This window comes from Arabidopsis thaliana, chromosome 3 (assembly GCF_000001735.4).
Source record: "Arabidopsis thaliana chromosome 3, partial sequence".
Taxonomy (NCBI): Eukaryota; Viridiplantae; Streptophyta; class Magnoliopsida; order Brassicales; family Brassicaceae; genus Arabidopsis; species Arabidopsis thaliana.
The window spans coordinates 228,669-247,112 of record NC_003074.8 but is presented as its reverse complement, the minus strand read 5'-3'; the positions used below and the strand labels follow the sequence as shown (position 1 = coordinate 247,112).

The 18,444-nt window shown below is 40.4% G+C and overlaps 7 protein-coding genes and 1 long non-coding RNA gene across 12 annotated transcripts; 1 reads left to right on the top strand and 7 right to left on the bottom strand.

The window, feature by feature from the left end:
• Positions 1-258: 258 nt before the first annotated feature.
• AT3G01660 (S-adenosyl-L-methionine-dependent methyltransferases superfamily protein) lies at positions 259-1,697 on the bottom strand. The gene is made up of 2 exons (NM_111032.4): positions 1,066-1,697; positions 259-986 (listed from the first exon to the last, which is right to left on the bottom strand). The coding sequence occupies exons 1-2, from the start codon at positions 1,579-1,581 to the stop codon at positions 681-683; spliced, it is 822 nt and encodes a 273-aa protein (NP_186815.1). The 5' UTR covers positions 1,582-1,697; the 3' UTR covers positions 259-680.
• Positions 1,698-1,828: 131 nt separating this feature from the next.
• Positions 1,829-5,374, bottom strand: RGLG1 (RING domain ligase1). 2 transcript variants are annotated; one of them, NM_111031.4, is made up of 11 exons: positions 5,052-5,374; positions 3,954-4,437; positions 3,775-3,859; positions 3,560-3,700; positions 3,362-3,475; positions 3,156-3,253; positions 2,985-3,064; positions 2,765-2,870; positions 2,546-2,673; positions 2,292-2,445; positions 1,829-2,188 (listed from the first exon to the last, which is right to left on the bottom strand). In NM_111031.4, the coding sequence occupies exons 2-11, from the start codon at positions 4,377-4,379 to the stop codon at positions 2,051-2,053; spliced, it is 1,470 nt and encodes a 489-aa protein (NP_186814.1). In that variant the 5' UTR covers positions 4,380-4,437; positions 5,052-5,374; the 3' UTR covers positions 1,829-2,050. The 2 variants fall into 2 exon arrangements, with proteins under 2 accessions (NP_186814.1, NP_001325948.1); NM_001337352.1 differs by having other exon boundaries at positions 1,842-2,188; positions 4,535-5,355.
• Positions 5,375-5,620: 246 nt separating this feature from the next.
• On the bottom strand, positions 5,621-7,780 carry GLCAK (glucuronokinase G). 2 transcript variants are annotated; one of them, NM_001337351.1, is made up of 6 exons: positions 7,462-7,780; positions 7,081-7,230; positions 6,801-6,989; positions 6,602-6,718; positions 6,276-6,436; positions 5,621-6,152 (listed from the first exon to the last, which is right to left on the bottom strand). In NM_001337351.1, the coding sequence occupies exons 1-6, from the start codon at positions 7,741-7,743 to the stop codon at positions 5,915-5,917; spliced, it is 1,137 nt and encodes a 378-aa protein (NP_001327199.1). In that variant the 5' UTR covers positions 7,744-7,780; the 3' UTR covers positions 5,621-5,914. The 2 variants fall into 2 exon arrangements, with proteins under 2 accessions (NP_001327199.1, NP_566144.2); NM_111030.3 differs by having other exon boundaries at positions 5,662-6,152; positions 7,462-7,732.
• A 219-nt stretch (positions 7,781-7,999) lies between these two features.
• Positions 8,000-9,994, bottom strand: AT3G01630 (Major facilitator superfamily protein). 2 transcript variants are annotated; one of them, NM_001337350.1, is made up of 1 exon: positions 8,000-9,994. In NM_001337350.1, the coding sequence occupies exon 1, from the start codon at positions 9,895-9,897 to the stop codon at positions 8,188-8,190; it is 1,710 nt and encodes a 569-aa protein (NP_001326043.1). In that variant the 5' UTR covers positions 9,898-9,994; the 3' UTR covers positions 8,000-8,187. The 2 variants fall into 2 exon arrangements, with proteins under 2 accessions (NP_001326043.1, NP_186812.2); NM_111029.3 differs by having other exon boundaries at positions 8,000-9,874.
• Positions 9,995-10,144: 150 nt separating this feature from the next.
• AT3G01620 (beta-1,4-N-acetylglucosaminyltransferase family protein) lies at positions 10,145-11,916 on the top strand. Its single transcript, NM_111028.3, has 2 exons — positions 10,145-10,446; positions 10,683-11,916. Exons 1-2 carry the CDS (start codon positions 10,384-10,386, stop codon positions 11,784-11,786), a joined length of 1,167 nt encoding a protein of 388 aa, NP_186811.1. The 5' UTR covers positions 10,145-10,383; the 3' UTR covers positions 11,787-11,916.
• AT3G01045 lies at positions 10,650-11,694 on the bottom strand. The gene is made up of 2 exons (NR_140800.1): positions 11,572-11,694; positions 10,650-11,497 (listed from the first exon to the last, which is right to left on the bottom strand). It is a non-coding gene; the product is annotated as an other RNA (long non-coding RNA).
• Positions 11,834-15,503, bottom strand: CDC48C (cell division cycle 48C; the record flags this gene model as incomplete). Of its 2 annotated transcripts, NM_001337349.1 has the most annotated exons (10): positions 14,402-15,462; positions 13,720-14,306; positions 13,480-13,632; positions 13,276-13,392; positions 13,078-13,182; positions 12,848-12,913; positions 12,513-12,773; positions 12,252-12,401; positions 12,060-12,154; positions 11,834-11,867 (listed from the first exon to the last, which is right to left on the bottom strand). In NM_001337349.1, the coding sequence occupies exons 1-10, from the start codon at positions 15,324-15,326 to the stop codon at positions 11,834-11,836; spliced, it is 2,493 nt and encodes an 830-aa protein (NP_001326134.1). In that variant the 5' UTR covers positions 15,327-15,462. The 2 variants fall into 2 exon arrangements, with proteins under 2 accessions (NP_001326134.1, NP_186810.2); NM_111027.4 differs by lacking the exon at positions 11,834-11,867 and having other exon boundaries at positions 11,899-12,154; positions 14,402-15,503.
• A 92-nt stretch (positions 15,504-15,595) lies between these two features.
• On the bottom strand, positions 15,596-18,038 carry NAC044 (NAC domain containing protein 44). Its single transcript, NM_001337348.1, has 6 exons — positions 17,741-18,038; positions 17,267-17,399; positions 17,006-17,192; positions 16,395-16,876; positions 16,065-16,310; positions 15,596-15,974 (listed from the first exon to the last, which is right to left on the bottom strand). Exons 1-6 carry the CDS (start codon positions 17,746-17,748, stop codon positions 15,930-15,932), a joined length of 1,101 nt encoding a protein of 366 aa, NP_001319443.1. The 5' UTR covers positions 17,749-18,038; the 3' UTR covers positions 15,596-15,929.
• Positions 18,039-18,444: the final 406 nt, after the last annotated feature.

Below are 18,444 nucleotides of genomic sequence, written 5' to 3'. Positions count from 1 at the left end.
CTTCCATACAGTTTTTCCCTTATCGATATTTCATAATTTTCATAATAATAAGAATTTCAGGTCTTGGATAATATTATTTCTAAATATGAAACGTCTCTAACGCAACTGCAACAGTCTAATACTAGTAGTGAGAAACATTTAATATTTCAAAGTTTATATACTGATGGTACAACGAGTTATCCTGATAAACATAACTAAATTTAGTATGTACATAGTAAAATAAGGGACTTCATAGCTATTTAAGAAGACACATGCATGGAACATAGATAGTGTACATATACAATGGATTTTTGTTTTAATATAAAAGACTTCCTTCTAATATATATACTGTTATTATAGAATCTAAACCATAAAGTAAGCAACTCGTGATACTCGTTTGAAGAGGGACAAGGCTACCTTGCTTGGATATTGTCCATGAATCTTCGAACAAAACGAATCACATACAATGCATGCTAATTGAAAACTATATATTAATTATATTTTCCAAAGTGTGTAATCTTTCTGTCAATTATTTCTTGTGTAATACAGGTTCTTCCAATTTGATTGAAATCTGTAATTTCATTCTCCACTTTTTAAAAATTTGTATTGTAAGTTTCTCCAGCTGGACTTGGTTGAGAGGTTTTTTCCTTTTCTTCAAAAACTTCCCATCCAATTCTTATACACTTTTTTTTATGTGCGTGTTACTCATAAATAGGTTTGAAATTTTTATAAGCAATGACAGCATTAAAAGGATCGGGCGTAGAAGCTAAACCGATAAAACCCATAAGCCGAGTCAAAACCGATATCTGAGCTCCAGGCTGTTGCCGGATGATCTCCGGCTGAGTAAACCCTTCAATAGACTGAAAGTACTGAACCACCAATTGGATCCGACTGTATTCGGTTCCATCACGCCAAACCCTAATTGCTTTCTCATAAAACATCCGGTTGCTAAAACTCACTATCAACACTCCTCCCGGTTTCAACACTCTATACACTTCTGCAAACACCTGCGGTTTATATAATAAAGACCCGGTTTAGGAATCTTCTTGACATAACCGAAATCGGTTTTGGTTTACGGTAACGTACCTTTTCGGGTTGTTGTAGATACTGTACACCAACAGAACACAAAACAGCGTCGAAATACTTGTCTTCGAACTCGAACTTCTGATCTTCATTAAGATCCTTGACGAAGAAGTAATCGAGTCTAGGGTTACGAGCAAGCTCCTGTGCGTTAAGACCATGCCCTACTACTTTCTCGTACTTCACTTCTTCTGGAAGATGGCTGACCCATGAGCTCATCAAGTCAAGTACAGTCGAACCGGGTCTCAACCGGTTTCTGTATAGTTCGGTTAAGGAGGATATGAAACTATCATCTACGTGGTTCACGAACCGTGGATATGAATAGAATTCACGGTCAGGATCGGCGTTTAGTTTGGTCCGACCTTCGTTGTTAAGTACTAACCTTTGGATCCTACCGGCCGAGGATGATGGTCGAGGATCGGTTTCATCGATTCGGTTTGATATGTTGGTGATTCTTGGTCGGAGAATTCTAGGTTTCAATTGAAATGGAGATTGTTGGAGGTTGAATCGAAGAGAATCCATAAGAAAAAAACTTTCGCTTTATCAAATTTCACAGAAGCGAAGAATCGTTTGTAGAAAAAGTGACAAAATTTATGTAAAAAGAAAGGAATGGATAACTGATGAGTGGTGTGATTATTTCTGCTCTTCCCTACTATTTATTTGGTATGTTTGCTTGTAGCCCAATTTCAGGCTAATGGGCTTCTATTGGGCTATTCATCCATTTATTTCTCATTGCTTATGTCGACAAAACAAATCAAAATTAAAGTGTTTAAGCAATCAACTTTGGTTTAATCGAATCTTGAAAAATCAAAGAAAGCCAACAGACAAATACATAATTCTTACAATCCAATCAAAGAAATTTTATGAACAAGATAAAGTTTAGGAATTCAATCAAAGAACAAAAGAACACTTTAATTTTCTACAGAAAGATCTGAAAATCTCTGGAAGAAATGGGATTTGGGCTGGTCAAAGCTGCATGTCAATGGTGTTGTTAGTAAAGCTTGATTCTGGTCTGGATCGGCGCACGACAAATAGGACACACTTTAAGATCTGGTCCGCATTCACAACAAGTCTGATGGCCACAACCAAACGCCATGTTTTTCGGGTTGCTCAGACATATCGGACATAGCTGTTCAAGGGGAAAATAACACAAACGAGTTTAACAACAAAAAGTTCCAAAGCTCTTATTTCACTTAACATTTCAAACAGATTCCTAAGTTTCTACTAATTACCTGAATATCGTCTGCACTACTCATTTGCTTGCTCTCAAATGGATAAGGAGGTACACTCGGTTCAAAATTCGGTATCCGGGAACTAGAGAATGATGATCCACTCTGCACCGGTGGCGGAAGTGGGATTCTCTGTGGGATATTTCCATTTCTTACCCTGCAAAAATGTAAGGGAAAGAGAAAGGTGAGCATTTTGTTTAACAATATAGCAGTTTCTCGCAGCTACACCTATCAGAGTTTTGATTTGGGTCCCTTACCCTAAAAGGTTAAGCTCTATCGTTGCTTTGTACTGTGGAGGGATCTCCATGAGAGCAGACAGCGCAAACTCTGTCTCCTTCCGAGACTGGTCTTTGTTCTTTGACATGATCTCTGTGAAGTTCACAAACTAGAAACAGAGCAAACATGTTAGAAAAATGGTTCCAAACTGAAGAAAAGAAGCAATCTTCAATGTCATGATATGAAAAAAAGAAGCTTACCTGGAAGTTATCGAAAGCTCGGGCAGGTATGTTATCATCAAATTCCTGCATCATGTCCCATGGTCCATCCCCGACCCCAACTAAGACTATTGACAAAGGAAGGGTACTGTAATAGAGAGGATGAAACTGATTACATACCATAACACTTTATAACATTACACTCAAAGTAAAGAACTTTAAAATGGAAGAAACATTAGTCAAAAGATTGAAATATTCGCACCTTGCTTTCACAATTGCATCTACTGTCTTCTGTTCTTGCGGACTTAGCCGCCCGTGTTCGGTATCGACACTTCTTGTGACCTGAAACAACAAAATGGGTCCACTTTGATATCCCTAGACACAAAACCAGAAGATCATACACAGCTTAGGCAGTCAAAATATTAATCAGTACCTGGCCATCAGCTATAATCACTAACACATGATATTGGCCACTACTCTGCTCAACCACTGTCATTGCCATTTCAATGATCGGGGCAAAAGAAGTTGGTCCTGAAATACATAAGTTCGCAGGAAAAAAAAACACAGTTTTAAGTTTATAACTTGCGTTTCACAAGGAGATATAGAATTGGCCAGTGCAGGTCAGAGCAGGAAATAAACCTGCGAGCTTAAGCTGAGGTACAATTTCTCTATAACGAGCCAATACTTCCTCAAATCCATTACAGAATCTTCCCTCTGGATAGAAACTAAACACGTCTTGATCATGAGTTGATGCTGCAAAGAGATGAAAGCAAGTCAATGATGATCCGATTGATATACATTCTTATGAGAATCGAGAAGAGAGAAAACAGTGCATACCGTCTCCAAAACCATAACAAGGAATTAAGTTATCCTCGTCAAAGGCGGCTAAGGTTCTTCCAATGATAGTAATTGCTTGCTCGTATGGATTCGGGGTATTGCTCAAGTGATGCAAGCTTTTCCTATTGAAGGACTTGGCCCCTGCAGTACCAAAACCAATTAGTTTGGCTTCTCCTTTACATTCAAAACGTAAGAATAAGAATAATATAACAAACCTGTCCATTCATTGCTCTTGGTGAAATCAATACCAACGATTAGATTAGAAGATTCAAGACCTGCACGGCCTAGAGCCTCGGACACCTGGAATCAATTCAGACACATGCTAGATTCAGTTTCCAAAGAACCTTTGAGGGGAAAATCCAAGTGTATAGCATATGCATTGTCTTAAACTAACCTGCAGTAAAGAAGAGTAGTTATCCGATATTTTGGAATACCTCCGATCAAATTTCTTCCTGTCAGCAACTTGACTCTGTGAAGGAGGTGGAGGATAATTAGGCTGTGATGCTGCTGATGCATAGCCCTCTTGACTATACTGATGGCCATAACTGGAAGCCGGAGATGGAGCGGGAGCATAAGTGGGTGGTGGAGGATTATTAGGCTGTGATGCATAACCCTCTTGACTATACTGAGGGCCATAACTGGAAGCCGGAGATGGAGCAGGCACCGGAGCAGGAGCAGGAGCAGGAGATGGAGCGGGAGCATAAGTGGGTGGAGGAGGATAGTTGTAGCTATCAGGTCCATATTGAGGATAACTTTGATGAGAAGCCCATGATGATGAAGATGGTGATGACGACTCTTCTTTGGAATTCCCTCCTCCCATCAAACTTTATTCAAATTAACAAAAAGACACAAACTTTAAGGCTTCAAGATCAATACACCTGCATACAAAGATTCAGATTTTTAGAATCTTATCCTCTTTGGGCCAGAAAAAAGGGGAATCACAAGAAGAACGTAACAGATTCAACATGCAATTACCTAATAGAAAACTCGAAACTTTCTAAGGTGTCCTTGAAAATGGGTATGACTTAAGAACCTAGGGGTGAGAGAGAGCAATTACGACTTTGAAAGAAGAAGAAGAATAGTTTTGCAGAATGAATATATTGACGATGATTATGGAACAGGTGTAATGAGGCGGCGTCTTAATTCTTAAGAGAGAAGATTTATGATTGATGAAGAAGATTCAATCACGTTACCTCCAATTACCGACTTTGAGCCGTTACGTGTCTATTCTATATATGTTTGGATTTTTTCACAATTTTGGAAACAAGAAATTAAGAATTGTAGATTTCATTTAACTTACAAGTAACTTAGGGTTTAAAACAAAACAACTGAAGACAAAATCTGAGGCGTTTTAATTAGAGAGATTTGTCCTAATTAAGATGAAAAGTAGATTTATTCACCAACAACCCAGAAGAGAAGAGGGAAAAACAAAACAGATCAAACTGATTTCGATAGATAACTTAAAAAGATTCTACCAAAAAAAATCCCAAACCTTTTGTATGTGTGAGAGAAGTCGACGAAGAAGAAAAGAGAGCAATAAGACAGAGGTGGTGTTGAGAAGATGAAGCGGTCTTCTTCTTTTTTTGTTTCTTTTCAGGTTGTCAACACTCAACAGGTCAAAGGGAAGGGATCTTAAATGGCGGATTCTATCTATATCCCCAAATTCTCTCCTTTTGTTCAGAAAGCTATCTAACCTTTTTTCTCTTGTTTAATCTTTCACTTTACGTTTCAATCATGAAATCTGGAAAAGATTAGTTGGATTTGTTTATTATTGGCCCACCATGTCCAAGTCCAAGTCCAAGTCCAGACCGATTTCAAAATTTTAATATTTATTACTCGATCAAATAACCATTTTATTTCCATTAAGATTGTAAAAAACACTAGTAGCAATTCGAATTCGTGATTCTGAAACACACACATGTTTTGTTCAGATTTCATCAAGTAGGGTACTAGTAATAGTATAGATTAGAAATTGAACATGTCTGGCACGATTTCTCTTCATTTTCTGCCAAATAATGATCTCTGAATTCTATATTTCTTTTTTTTTCTCCACACTATATCTGCCAACTTCTGTATATACAGTTTCAACAAAACAAAAAAGAGCACAAATATGGCAAATAAATATCATTACTACTTCAATTTTGATCATCTGTTCTTTAGTTCTTTTAATATAATATAAAAAATTGGACCTTAATGTGGAAAAAGAAACAAAACAAACATATTAGTATAAGCCAAGGAACAAACAACAAAAATGGGCAAGAAAAAGAAACAGAACAACCACCCAATTAAAGCTCACATGTTTATTTCTCTGGAAAATGGCTCTATCGTGTGAATAAGAAGACTTGATCAAGGCTTTCATAAGGTCTGAATGTCAGAATCATTCAAACATGAAGGCGCAATTTTTACCGGCTGAAGCGTAAATCCCGCTTTCCTGCATTCTTCTTCCAGAAGTTTCACCTGAGATGGACCTTCAGGGCAGAAAACCACCACTGCTCCTCCACTTCCAGTGAACTTTGAGGCTGCACCAACCCTCCTTGCTACTTCCACCATCTCTATGTTCATTGCTCCTAAGCATTCATCCCCAAACATCCGCCTATCGGGAAAAAAAGACATCACTATTATATGTGTGTATTCCCATCTATTTCAACATCATGTGAGCTTGGAGTTTAATCTTAAGTTGTGTATAGGTTCGAGTTTTGTCTGGAATTATATTTACCTCCGAATGTCGAAATTAAGGTTCATGAGTTCCACAAGTTTGGAATGGTCCTTGTTGAGTAATGCAGTTCGACCTTCTTCTGCTAGACTTCCGACTTCTTTCATTGATGAGATTATAAACTCATCACCGTCTAACCATCTTTGCCGAACCATACTATGTACCTGCATTAGAAGGCAATGCTAATATTATGAAACATCTAACAGAGAGATACTTCTAAATTCTACTGAGTTATGCCCCAAAGATCTGAGTTCTAGTGTCATAAATGCTTTTTGAGGAATTTCACTTGATTGATGCATAAACCAGAATCATTGAATAAGTGTAAGTACCTTCCCTGAGTCGCTCGGATTCTCAGCATAGATGAGATGCAGAGGAGGGAGGAGACTGATATCCATAGGAGTGTAAATCCCATGCCCCAATTTATCCATGTGCTCCTTGCTAAAATCCTGCAAAGTGAAGAAGATGATAAAAAGTCATAAAACCGATGGAACCAACGGCAATGTATGAGATAGGAGGGGAGACACTGACCATGTGAACAAGACCACCATAGACCTGAGCAACCCTGTCCTGAAGACCAGCAACAATGCCAAGTTCTTTCTCAGCACTGAGAACAATGTTAGGGCGGACTTGTACTTTGATCAAATGCCTGACATTGTAGAAGTCGAGAAGGCAGTTAAGGGCAGCGGATACGATGGCACTAGAACCCGAAAGCCCTGTCTGGAAGGAGCATCAAAGTTGAAAAGATAAGCGTTGGTGGCAGAGAAAAGAAAAAAACATAGAGAGAAAGGGGAAGGAAAATGATCAGTACCTGCCTAGGGATATTGGTATCATAAGAAAGAGAGAAGTTGGCTTGGTGAAGTTGAATGTCATTCTCTTTGCAATAGTTACGGAATACTTTACATATCGCCATTAGCAACCTTACCCCACCGTAGTATCCTTCATTTTGCAAACGATTCAGCTACACAAAATCTCAGAATTAGAGCCATGAAGCGTGAAAAATGTTTTACACAATTCAAACTAATAAACAAATGATTTGGAATCTAATGAAAAAAGATGAGCCTGAAATTCAGTGAAATCATAATATTAATATTGAAAATGCATCCAAACAAAGAGAGGAGAATAACAACAATGTTGGAGGATAAATAGAGATCCAGAGAGGAGAATGAGAAGAAATGGAAAGAGAACGTACGAGATGGTCGAGAGAGGTGAACTGGACGAGATCATGGAATGGATGAGGCTTGATTACGAGATGCTCCGATGGCTCCAGCTTCACGGATGCCCAGAAGTTTCCGATGGTCAATGATATGGTTCGCCCGAAGTATACATCGCTCGGGTTTCCGAGAAATCCGATCCGAGCGAAGGACCGATGCTCTATCGCCGCCGTCGCCTGACCATCGCCGGAAACCGTGGAATTCGGATCCATCTTCTCTTCCCTGACGCGTTTTTTACTTTCTTTTTTTAACATATCCATTTTAATGATCCTTTTTTATAACAGTATTTGGGTCCCACACTAGATTGTTTTGTTTTGGAATTTACGCTGATATATGACACGTTGGCGCTCCTAAAGGTCAAACTAGTCACATGTGTCACTATCGAATGACATGATAATATCAATTCTAACCTTTTATTGCCCGCTAATCATCTAATTTAACCTTTCTCTTTCATAATGATGGCTAATTTGTCTAATTCATTTAAGATGGGAAATTTACGAATCACGAGCAAGTTTTAAAATGACCAACTATGTATTAGTATATGTTAATTCTTATATATGAAGTTGGAACAGAGCTAAGCATTAATGTTTTGTACAACACTTTTGATAATTGGCTGAGTCGTGTGAAGGCAATGGTCACTCTTTTCTTGGATCCTACCAATCTATACCATTATAAGCAGGCAGCTGATAATACTCTACACAGTTTTACATTCTGTTCAATTTTAACCGGTGATAAACCGGTCTGGTTCTAATAAACAGAAACAAGCTACATACAAACCCCAAAACAGACAAACAACCCCAAAACAAAAACGTTACGAAATAACACTTTCTTCCTACGCAAACAACCGAGTCAGCCACCACAGATTTCCTGCCGAGGCTGGCATTTGTGTCATAGACAGACCCAGCCATGTAGCCGTAGAAGAGAGATCCTATGGGAATGTTTGTGATGAGGATGTTCTGGTTGACACCGACACTGTTGCGTCCAAAGAGTTCGGAAGTTATGGAAACTGCAGCCGCAAACACAAACCCCGAGCTTAACCCGATAAGTGCTGTCGCAACTTCTAGTAGCGCGGTCTGGTTGGTCTTGGGTGAATACGCGAGGATGAAGAATGCCAAAGGTGTTGGCAGTAGCGAAATCGTGAACCAGCCTGTTCTTGTCAAGTATTTTAGCTTCTTGCGTGTGAAGTCAGGTGCAGAGGAGAGCAATCTTCCGAGAAAGGAGAAGGCAGAGAAGAGTGTAACTAAGGATTTAGCGTTTGAGCTGCTTTGTCCTAGAGACTGAGCGATCTGTCCTAAGTTGTTGCTATAAACAAGACCGATCGTGCCGCCGCAGAAATAAGCTACGTAGTATAACCAAAACTCAAGCTTACGAACAAGCATTCCGAGAGAATGTTCATCTCCTAGTCTCACTTGATCACTTTCCTCCTCCGCATTACTCTTCTGACTTTTGATTTTGAGGATCTTGGGCTCCTCAATGTTAACCGCTGCATAGCCAGAGCTGTGGTGGTGGAAACAGGACTCGAGAGCACGGTGAATATAGTCGAGAAACGGGACGCACAATGGGAAAAGGAGAAGGAAAATAGCTCCGAGGAAATGCCAACGAGGTGATGAGGCTAAGTAGGTGCCTGAGGAAGGCAAGAGAAGGTAAAAGCATGTAACTAAGGCTAAGACATTGAAGACTACGAAGATTCTGGTTTCGTCATGCGTTCGCGTAGTATCGGTTTCAGAGGAATTAGGGTTAGTAAGAACCGGCCAAAGGGCTAAAACAGAGACGATCAGAGGGATGAGAGAGTTAAGGAGAAGGTAAATATCAGAGCTTGCCGATGATTTCCCACTAATGGCTTCATGGCCAAGCGTGTACAACGCGGCACTGATTCCGTTGAAACTCACAACGAGAGACAGGGCCAACGAGTGGTTCGCTTTGAAATGTCGAATGCAGAGGATGAAGCTGACGGTGTTGAACCAGCAGATGCTTAACCCGGCTAAGGAGCAGCAAACCAGAACCAGAGAGTAAGGTAGATCGATCACATCGGCGATGGATAACCACTGGACACCGTAACCGACGAGTCCCATTGCGGCGGCAGCGAAAAGCACGCCGGAGACAGGGAAATAGGCAATGGCGAAACCAGAAGACCAACCCAATGCTTTACCCAAATCTGAAGCAACCGCCATGTAGTTAAGCCGAGATTGAGAAACCCCCATGGAAGACTTCATGTCGGAAGAGTAGGCAGAGAAATCGAAGTTCGTGCCGGTGAATGCTTGAATCCAGATAGCGGCCACCAACACCGTCCATCTCCGCCACCATTGGAGCATAGAATTGACACGTGGTGGCTTTGGAGGCGAAGGCGGCTGTTTCCGCATGGTTGTTTCTTCCTCCTCCGCCGTCGTCGTCGTTAACGTCTTTGGGGGTTTCATTTCGCCGTCTCATAATTGAGAGAGTTACGAGACTTCTTTTTTTAACGTTCGGTTCAAAATTCCTTTTACTATTTTAACTAGAACTAGGTTAAAAAAAGGAATTTCTGATTTTGGCAAATAGAGAAAATAACAGTTTAATTTAAAGCCGTAAGATCATACCGCCTCTACGAGATCTGACGGATGAAATTATTTACTCTATAAAGAAGAAGAAGAATTGAACAATGTAATTTATTTATTTGGCCAATTGAAGAATGCAGATATAATTGTAGAGATGGAAGCTAAAAAGCACCAAACGGCTATAATTGGCGTTACAGTTTTGGTGAAAGGAGAAGGATCGATTTCAAGACAGAAATTCTCGGATTTGATCCTCCTCCGAGAACTAGACCACTCTCTCTTGTTTTTCTTTTTCTGTAGATTTTCTGTTTATTCAAAAACTTATTTTTTTCGTCCAAAATTTGACTTTCCTGAGAACTAATCATCATCATCATGTCCGATGGTTATCGTAGTTCTAAGAAGACGGATACTATCTGCGAAGATGTTTGTGGACAGGTTTGGCTTTTGTTTCTTTATTTTTCATCTGATCCTATTCTGGTTTTGATTCAAGGCTTAGGATGTCTTATCATTCTTAATCCTACTAAAGAGTGTTTATCACTTAAGACCAGACTGGATGATTTCTGCATTTTGTTTTATATGAAGTCTTGCATATTCACCGGGCTTCGAGTGACTTGAGTAATATCAACTCTTTTGCTAATGGAATCTCTTCTTTTGTTATATATATGTTACAGGAAGGTTCTCGAGCAGGCAAGGCCATTTCAAGGCTTAGATGTGTTCTAAGAGGACTCGATTTCAAAACATTCCTGTTTCTCTTCACTCTCCTGCCACTCTTCATCTTCGGCATCTATCTACACGGCCAGAAGATCACATATTTCTTGAGACCTCTATGGGAATCACCTCCTAAACCTTTTAACATCCTTCCGCATTACTATCACGAGAACACTTCCATGGAATTGCTCTGCAATCTTCATGGCTGGAAACTCCGCGAATCTCCAAGAAGAGTCTTTGATGCTGCCTTGTTCAGTAACGAGATCGATATGCTCACTCTCCGTTGGAATGAGTTAAATCCTTACATTACTCAGTTTGTGCTTCTCGAATCTAACTCAACTTTCACCGGACTGTCAAAACAGTTGGCTTTCGCAGACAACAGGGAGAAGAATTTCAAATTCGTTGAGCCAAGGCTGACTTATGGGAACGTTGGAGGAAGGTTCAAGAAAGGCGAAAACCCCTTTGTGGAGGAATCATTCCAAAGGCTTGCACTTGACCAGTTGATCAAGCTCGCAGGTATAAAAGAAGATGATCTTTTGATAATGTCGGATGTCGATGAGATCCCGAGCGGCCATACCATCAATCTGCTTAGATGGTGTGACGGGTTCCCACCGATCCTTCATCTTCAGTTGAGAAACTACCTCTACTCATATGAGTACTATGTCGATAGCAAAAGCTGGAGAGCTTCGGTTCATCTCTACAAGCCTGGGAAAACTCGGTGCGCTCATTTCCGGCAAAGCAACAATCTTTTGACAGATTCAGGTTGGCATTGCAGTTTCTGTTTCAGACACATCAATGACTTCGTGTTCAAGATGAAAGCTTATAGCCATACTGACCGGGTTAGATTCTTACATTATCTGAACCCGAGACGAATCCAAGACATTATCTGCAAAGGAACTGATCTTTTCGATATGCTTCCTGAAGAACACACATTCAGGGAGATTATCGGCAAACTTGGTCCGATTCCACGGTCTTATTCAGCTGTTCATCTCCCTGGATACTTGATTCAGAATGCTGATAGCTACAAGTACTTATTACCTGGGAACTGCAAACGAGAATCTGGCTGATAAATAAAGGACCTCTACTTACCACTTATCAGTCCCTCTAGTTGTCTTTAGCTTTTTGTTCTCGCTTTCTCTATCTCATCTCTGTACATACAACTTACAGTATCAGAATTTTTGTAGCGTTACGGATCCGATAAGAACAGTTGGAAACATAACTTGATTCTATTACGTGTCTGAAGTAGAAAAACAGACGAGTCTTTATATTTAACTAAAGACCGTATCTACCCTTGGAAAATGAGATTTTGCAGACATTCTATAAGTAAAGAGTGTTTTTACTCGAGGGTAAAAGATGGCCCTATGGTGACTTGTTCAGTGTTCCTCCCAACGCTTTCTTGAAGCTTTGTTGATAGTGCGTCATAGTGTCTTCTTTGCTGCAAACCCATCAAAATGAGGTTTAATTTCCAACTAAACGAGAGGCGATAGAAATTTCAATTTCTCTCAGTGATGCAAACAGAGAGAAGAGAATACCTGTTTGTTCACAGATGGTGAGACTAAGGACAAGGCTTGCTCGAAATGCCTCGTCTTGATTGTACACTGCGTTATATCTGTAACATCATCTTCAGACGACTCACTGGAGCCTATCATCTCCTCCACTGCTTGGAATGTAGCTTTTTGCACCTTCCATTTTATGAAACCAACAATCAGAATCACGTACATTACAGAACATGGGTCATGTCAAGTTTCAAGAAACACAGCGACAAGAGCAGTAAAAAAGAGGTTGATGATTACCAAGTGTGCGAGATCAGCTCCGCTGAAACCTTCACAGTTATTCTTTGCAATTCCATCCAGATCAACACTAGGATCTATCGGTTTCTTCCTTGCAATAGCTTTTAGAATTGAAGCACGCTCATCTGCGTTGGGGAGGGGTACATAAAGAAGATTCCCAAATCTACCCGGTCTCAAGAAAGCAGGATCAACTACATCTGGCCTGTTTGTAGCTCCAATTACATATACATTACGCCTCTCTCCACCATCCAGCTCAACAAGAAACTGGAACATCGAAATGCATTTGATCAATGCCTGACTAAATTGTGCAGCTACACCATTCAATAAGCGTTTATTACCTGGTTCAAAAGCCGTTCAACAACCCAAGCACCTTCTTTGCCACGACTTGTTGTCAAAGCATCCACCTGAAATTCAAAAACATTACTCATGGACAAGAATCGGACAGCTCTTACTGCTGCATCAACCCAAACATGGATCTACTTTGTTTGCTCAATCTCATATCTTATTGTCTGCATATATAGACATCGGTCTTATTTTCGTCATATAGTTCAAAATGTTAAAAACGAACCTCATCAAAGAAGATTACACATGGTGCACATGTCCGAGCTCGCTGAAACAACGTACGAATAGCAAGCTCACTTTCTCCAACGTATTTATTTAGAAGTTCGGCACCCTGAAAGCCCAACGATAGAAGAGAGAAAATCACATTATTTTGGACCATTCAAATACAAAGCAACATTCATAAAATCTGACGTGAAAGTCAAACCTTGATGTGCATGAAATTAGCTCCAGCCTCGTTAGCAGCTGCCTTTGCAATCAATGTCTTGCCACAACCCGGTGGTCCATAGAGCAAAAACCCTGTCTCTAAGTCTACCCCAAAAGCCTAAAAAGATCCAAAGAGACAGTTCAGACCTCAATAGAACAAGCAAGTAATCTTGACTATATAACGATGCCATGTGATTTTTAGTACCTTATAAATATCAGGCTTTTTGATAGGCCTCACTATATAACGGTTGAATTGAAGTCGTAGATGGTCAAGTCCACCAACATCATCCCACTTGACATCAGGCACGATAGAGAATCCTTCTCTTGTTAAAGATGCCTGAACTAGATTCACTGCTTCCTGGTATATAAAAGAGAAGTTAGGAACTAAAGAGGAAATTTTGAAGAACAGAAAAGTAGATCCATATAACCCCTGCCATTAACAAACCTCGAAATCAGACATTTTGACAAAGAGCTTTTCCAACTCTTCTTCTGGCCAGGGCATCCTCAGCCAAGATTTATCGTCTTCACCGTCCCCAGACTGTTCAGATTTCCTTGAATCCAAGATTCTCTTAATGGCTTTCCTGCCAGCCAAGTAAGCAACACTCTCCAAATCAGCTCCAACAAAACCCGGTGTTAAACGAGCTATTCTTTTCTTGTCAAAGGGTCCTTCTAATCTAAGTTTTTGGGCTACAACAGAGAGTATCTCAGCCCTTGCGTCTTCATCTGGAGCAGTTAGAGCGATCTCAGTTTCAAATCGTCCACTTCTCCTCAAAGCAGGATCAAGAGCATCAGGCCTATTTGTAGCTCCAATGACAAGAACAAAACCAGCACTAGAATCAGGAGCATTTTTATCGCCTTTGTTACCAGGTCCATCCATACAAGTCAACAATTGTGTTACTATCCGCTTCTCCATCTCTCTTTGCTGATTCTCTCTCTTTGAACCAATCGCATCAATCTCATCGATAAACACAATCGAAGGCGCAGTCCTATATGCTTTAGAAAAGAGCTCTCTGATATTCTCTTCAGAAGCACCTGAGAACAAAATTTGCATATTGGATTAGTACAACGATAATAAGATCAGAGAGGGAGCCACAACAAACTGGACAAATGGATATGCAATTCATTACCAGAAACACCAGAAATCACCTCTGTGGCTGAAATCTTATAAAACGGAACACCAGCTTCATTGGCAATGGCATTGGCCAACTTAGTCTTCCCACAGCCAGGTGGTCCATGAAATAGAATCCCACTTGGTGGCTTCACTCCAATCTTCTTAAACGGCTCAGGATTGAGAATGGGGAATAGAACATTCATCTCCAATTCATCCAATATTTTCTTAATCCCACCAAAGTCTTTAAAAGTAGGTCCTTTAGTACCCTCAACTTCCAAATCACCATTACCAGTAGCTCCACTGAGGGAAAGAGAAACTTTAGCCTCCTTTCTGGCCCCCATTGTAGCCAACTTGCTTCTACCTTTGTTGCTCACAGTCTCAACTTCCACATTCTTTTCCGCAGGCGACCCAATTGGTTTCTTCGAGGAGCTGTTCAACTTAGCGTAGTTATCTCTTAGACTGTCATTGATCAGATCAAACCGCGGCGGACTCAGCTTCTCGCCATAAACCGCGTCCTCAGAAGTCGACACATCACCACTGTCTTCCGAAGAAGAAGAAGAAGACGGAGAAGAAGACACTGAACGTTCCATATTCCTCTTCCTTAAATGCGACTGCTCCGCTCGCTGCAATTTCTCCTCTTTCTCATCAACCCGTCTCTGTTTCTTCCTCTGAGAAGCAGAACCTTCCTCATCTCCAATGTTGTCATCTTCATCTTCGTCTTTAACCCTCTTGTTGTTTCTAACATTAAGGACTTGCCTGACATTGAGTAGAAGCACTTGCCGAGTCAACCTCGCAAAATTGCCGTACCTGGAACGAAGATCATCAACGATGTCCTCCGCCGTAGATAAATCCTTGCCGCACGTATCCATAACTTGACTCAGATATCTACGATTGATTCCTCCGCCCATACCACCGCCGCCGCCGCGACCTCTCCTCCCCATCGTACTGAATTAGAGCTGAGATGGCGTTTCAATAACCAAAGTCTGAATTTTCCAAAACTTATTTATACTAAAGGGTAAATTTTGGAGGCGCCCACCACCGACACAACAACCGTAGACTGCTGCGGAATAGCTTAAGAAAACCCTAATTCCGTCTAGACAGAGGGTGTGTGAACTGTCTAGTAATGTTAAAGAGGTTAAATCGGATTAATTAATTTCTTTGGGGTGATAATGAGAACTTTTGAGAATATAAGGTGAAAATAGTAAAATACCCAAAAATAAATAGTTATAACCGTTGGACCCTGAGCCAAACAAAAACAGAGTAACCATCATAAGACAGCAAAGAGTACAAAGGTCAAAATATCTATTTGAATTACAATGATGAAGTGCAGATTCAGAGATTGAAAATGATTATTCCCGGAATATTTAAGCAGCTTTCCGGGAATCCGAGAGAAAACTGGTCTCCTGAAGTAAAATTATCACAGAGATATGACTTCAGTTGCGGAGACTTTAAAGTTTTCTTATTTATGACATATTCCAGCTTTTTCCTTCTTCAGCGAAAACGCCGTACTAGAAGAGCTTCTTTGTGTAGCAGCAAGAATCCAATCACAACCATCCAATCCAATTCAGCAAGCTCTCCTGAGAAGCCAACTGCAAAACCTCCATGACAACTAATTTAGAATCTTAAGTTCCATTGAATTTTCCGAAAGTAAACAAGGTTTTTTTCAAGCAGGATCTTACAGTGAGGAAATCAGGGGGAGTCCCCAAATCTGCATTCTCCAGATCTGATATCGAAAAACCATCGAAGTCCCCAACAGTTCCAAGGCTAGGATTGGGGAGAACCTGATTTTCCCAAAGAGACGAAGCTTCCATGCTTTCGTCGCATATTAAGTTATCTTCACTTAGGTTCACAACAAATTCCTCATCCATTCGAGCTTTTTTGGACCACATCTTCCCTAAAGCAGCTTCAGGAATGCTGTCCAGTTCCTGGTTAACCAACAACAAAAATTCCGACTTTATTAGTCTCTAGAAAACGAAGTTACTATTCCCCAATGATTTTGTGGAACCAACCTCAAAAAATGGATCAAACATCTTTAAATCATCAAAAGCTTCTTCATCTCCAGCGACACCATCTACAAGGCTAGGTGGTGTAGGAGTATTCGTCTTTGGTGTTGTTGGGCCACCTCTAACCCCGGAACTACTCTCACCTTCATCAGGATTTTCCCCAAGCTTCTGCTGCTGATATGTGATCTTGGAAACAACATAGTCTCCTATCTCCTTTCCTTCTGTTCCTAGATGGTATTGATGCAGAACCCAGTTTGATTTCTCGGGCTTCGTTCCCTTTCTAGCGCTCTTGTAGAGCACCATGATCTTCTTGCAACCCCTTTGGACTCCACTGAGCATCACAGGTTTGGTTCTGCCTGTCTTGTGCCAACGAACTGGTTCATCGTTCACAAGTGTCGGTGTGATCTTTCTGCGTTTCCTCTGTCCTGTTCCATATGCCTGCACTGTCTTGTGAAAGAAGAAGACACTCACTCCATCTTTGTTTGCACCTGAAACAGTAAAGCTCAGCAGGAATCAATAAACCTGGAGAGACTCAGAGATTCAAGATACAAGATTTACAGTTTCAGTTGAAGAACAACAATTATGAGCTTATTTAAAGGTCTTTATTGATCATTTACCAGGAAGGTTTTGAGGGTGAGTGTAATTGATTCCAACATCTTCAGTGACAGGACGAATGAACTCTTCGATAAGCACATGAGGTTCAGAGCCACCAATCCCACATTTAGCTTCCAAAAATTCGATAATGTCCTCATCAGTTGGCTCAAACTTGACACCTTTAGGAAGGCCAGGCCATGGAATCAGTACCTGAAACCAACGAAACACAGGTGAGTGTGTGTAAGTTTAAGACAAGAGAGAGAAGTGTGGATATAATCACTCACATTGCTATTGTCAATGCGGTAAGTGCAGTTGGGGCATTTTATATGAGCTCCACAGTCTTGGATCTGCAAAGCTGAAGAAAGAGAGGCATTTTTAACTTTGGCTGCAATTCCTCGACCATCGACAATCCAAGCCCTGTATATTTGTGACAAGAACAAAAGAGGATAAGATCATCCGTTCATAAGCAGCTACTGAGTTAGAGACACACTAGAGATTCAAGCGGATACAGTAAATGCCTAAATCAGACGAAATATCTCTAAAAATCCAATCTTTGTAACTCAAACTTGTAAGGGAAATTTCACATTTTGCTTCCCAGGAAAAGCTGAATCGTAACCCACTCAAAAATAAATTTTATCCCTTTCGAGGAACAGTGAACGAAATGGAAGAGGAATCGCGTTACGAAAACCGATTCAGGATTTGTGTGAAAAAATCAACGAAAGTCTGGGGCTTTATATCAATTAGGGTTCAAAGCTTACCTCGCCATGATTCCCAAAACAGAGAGAGGGGGAGAGAGAGAGAGAGAGAGCGTTGTTGAGCTTGTTCACTAGGCTAAGTAAAAATGGAGTGAACGCGTGAAGACAAAAACAAAACCGAGAAGACTATGTGAGCGGGAAACTGGAGCTAATCCATAGGGTCGTACGTTCCGACCCTAAGCTTCGAGGAAAGCTTCTCTGGAACACAATTGACGAACCTTAGCTTCGGTGAACACTCGTGTTTATTGACCTTCGCTGTGAAATTGGTTCGGAACACCGAAGCACTTGGGAGCTTGGGAAATCGGGATTAGTGGCAATTTTGTTAATAAATAGATTATGTGGGGCCCGCTAACCTTGCTCCCCAAGCCAGATACAGTAGTTTCGTCTTTAACTAATGATTAAAAAACTATAGTTGAGACAAGACCACTTACCGTTGGATAATGGAGACTTCACATTATGGAATCTTTTATCAAATCTATTTATGATCTATACGTTGTAAAACCCTTTTTCATTTTTATCTTTATCCTTTGGCAAATGAAGAAACTCATGATCTCTAGTATTTGTCATACTAAATCTGCAGTAAACGAAAAAAGCTCTCTATATGCATTTTGTTATTAAAAAACAAAAAAAACAAGTGCTATAAAGTGTAAAATAATGATTTGTTAATTACAAATTAACAAATCTAAAAGTATTATTACTTTTAAAAA

Bases quoted from the DNA above. Each gene is read 5' to 3' on its own strand.
- RGLG1 (NM_111031.4), bottom strand. From the start codon at position 4,379: ATGGGAGGAGGGAATTCCAAAGAAGAGTCGTCATCACCATCTTCATCA. The intron at 3,860-3,953 runs GTTAGTTTAAGA...AATTGATTCCAG, and splicing joins ACTACTCTTCTTTACTGCAG to GTGTCCGAGGCTCTAGGCCG. The intron at 2,446-2,545 runs GTAAGGGACCCA...ACATTTTTGCAG, and splicing joins ATAGAGCTTAACCTTTTAGG to GGTAAGAAATGGAAATATCC.
- AT3G01620 (NM_111028.3), top strand. From the start codon at position 10,384: ATGTCCGATGGTTATCGTAGTTCTAAGAAGACGGATACTATCTGCGAA. The intron at 10,447-10,682 runs GTTTGGCTTTTG...TATATGTTACAG, and splicing joins GCGAAGATGTTTGTGGACAG to GAAGGTTCTCGAGCAGGCAA.
- AT3G01630 (NM_001337350.1), bottom strand. From the start codon at position 9,897: ATGAAACCCCCAAAGACGTTAACGACGACGACGGCGGAGGAGGAAGAA.
- NAC044 (NM_001337348.1), bottom strand. The intron at 16,877-17,005 runs GTAAATGATCAA...TTACTGTTTCAG, and splicing joins TCACCCTCAAAACCTTCCTG to GTGCAAACAAAGATGGAGTG. The intron at 15,975-16,064 runs GTAAGATCCTGC...GAGGTTTTGCAG, and splicing joins CTCCCCCTGATTTCCTCACT to TTGGCTTCTCAGGAGAGCTT.
- GLCAK (NM_001337351.1), bottom strand. From the start codon at position 7,743: ATGGATATGTTAAAAAAAGAAAGTAAAAAACGCGTCAGGGAAGAGAAG. The intron at 6,990-7,080 runs GTACTGATCATT...TGCTCCTTCCAG, and splicing joins ATACCAATATCCCTAGGCAG to ACAGGGCTTTCGGGTTCTAG. The intron at 6,437-6,601 runs GTACTTACACTT...CTTCTAATGCAG, and splicing joins ATCCGAGCGACTCAGGGAAG to GTACATAGTATGGTTCGGCA.
- AT3G01660 (NM_111032.4), bottom strand. From the start codon at position 1,581: ATGGATTCTCTTCGATTCAACCTCCAACAATCTCCATTTCAATTGAAA. The intron at 987-1,065 runs GTACGTTACCGT...TATAAACCGCAG, and splicing joins ATCTACAACAACCCGAAAAG to GTGTTTGCAGAAGTGTATAG.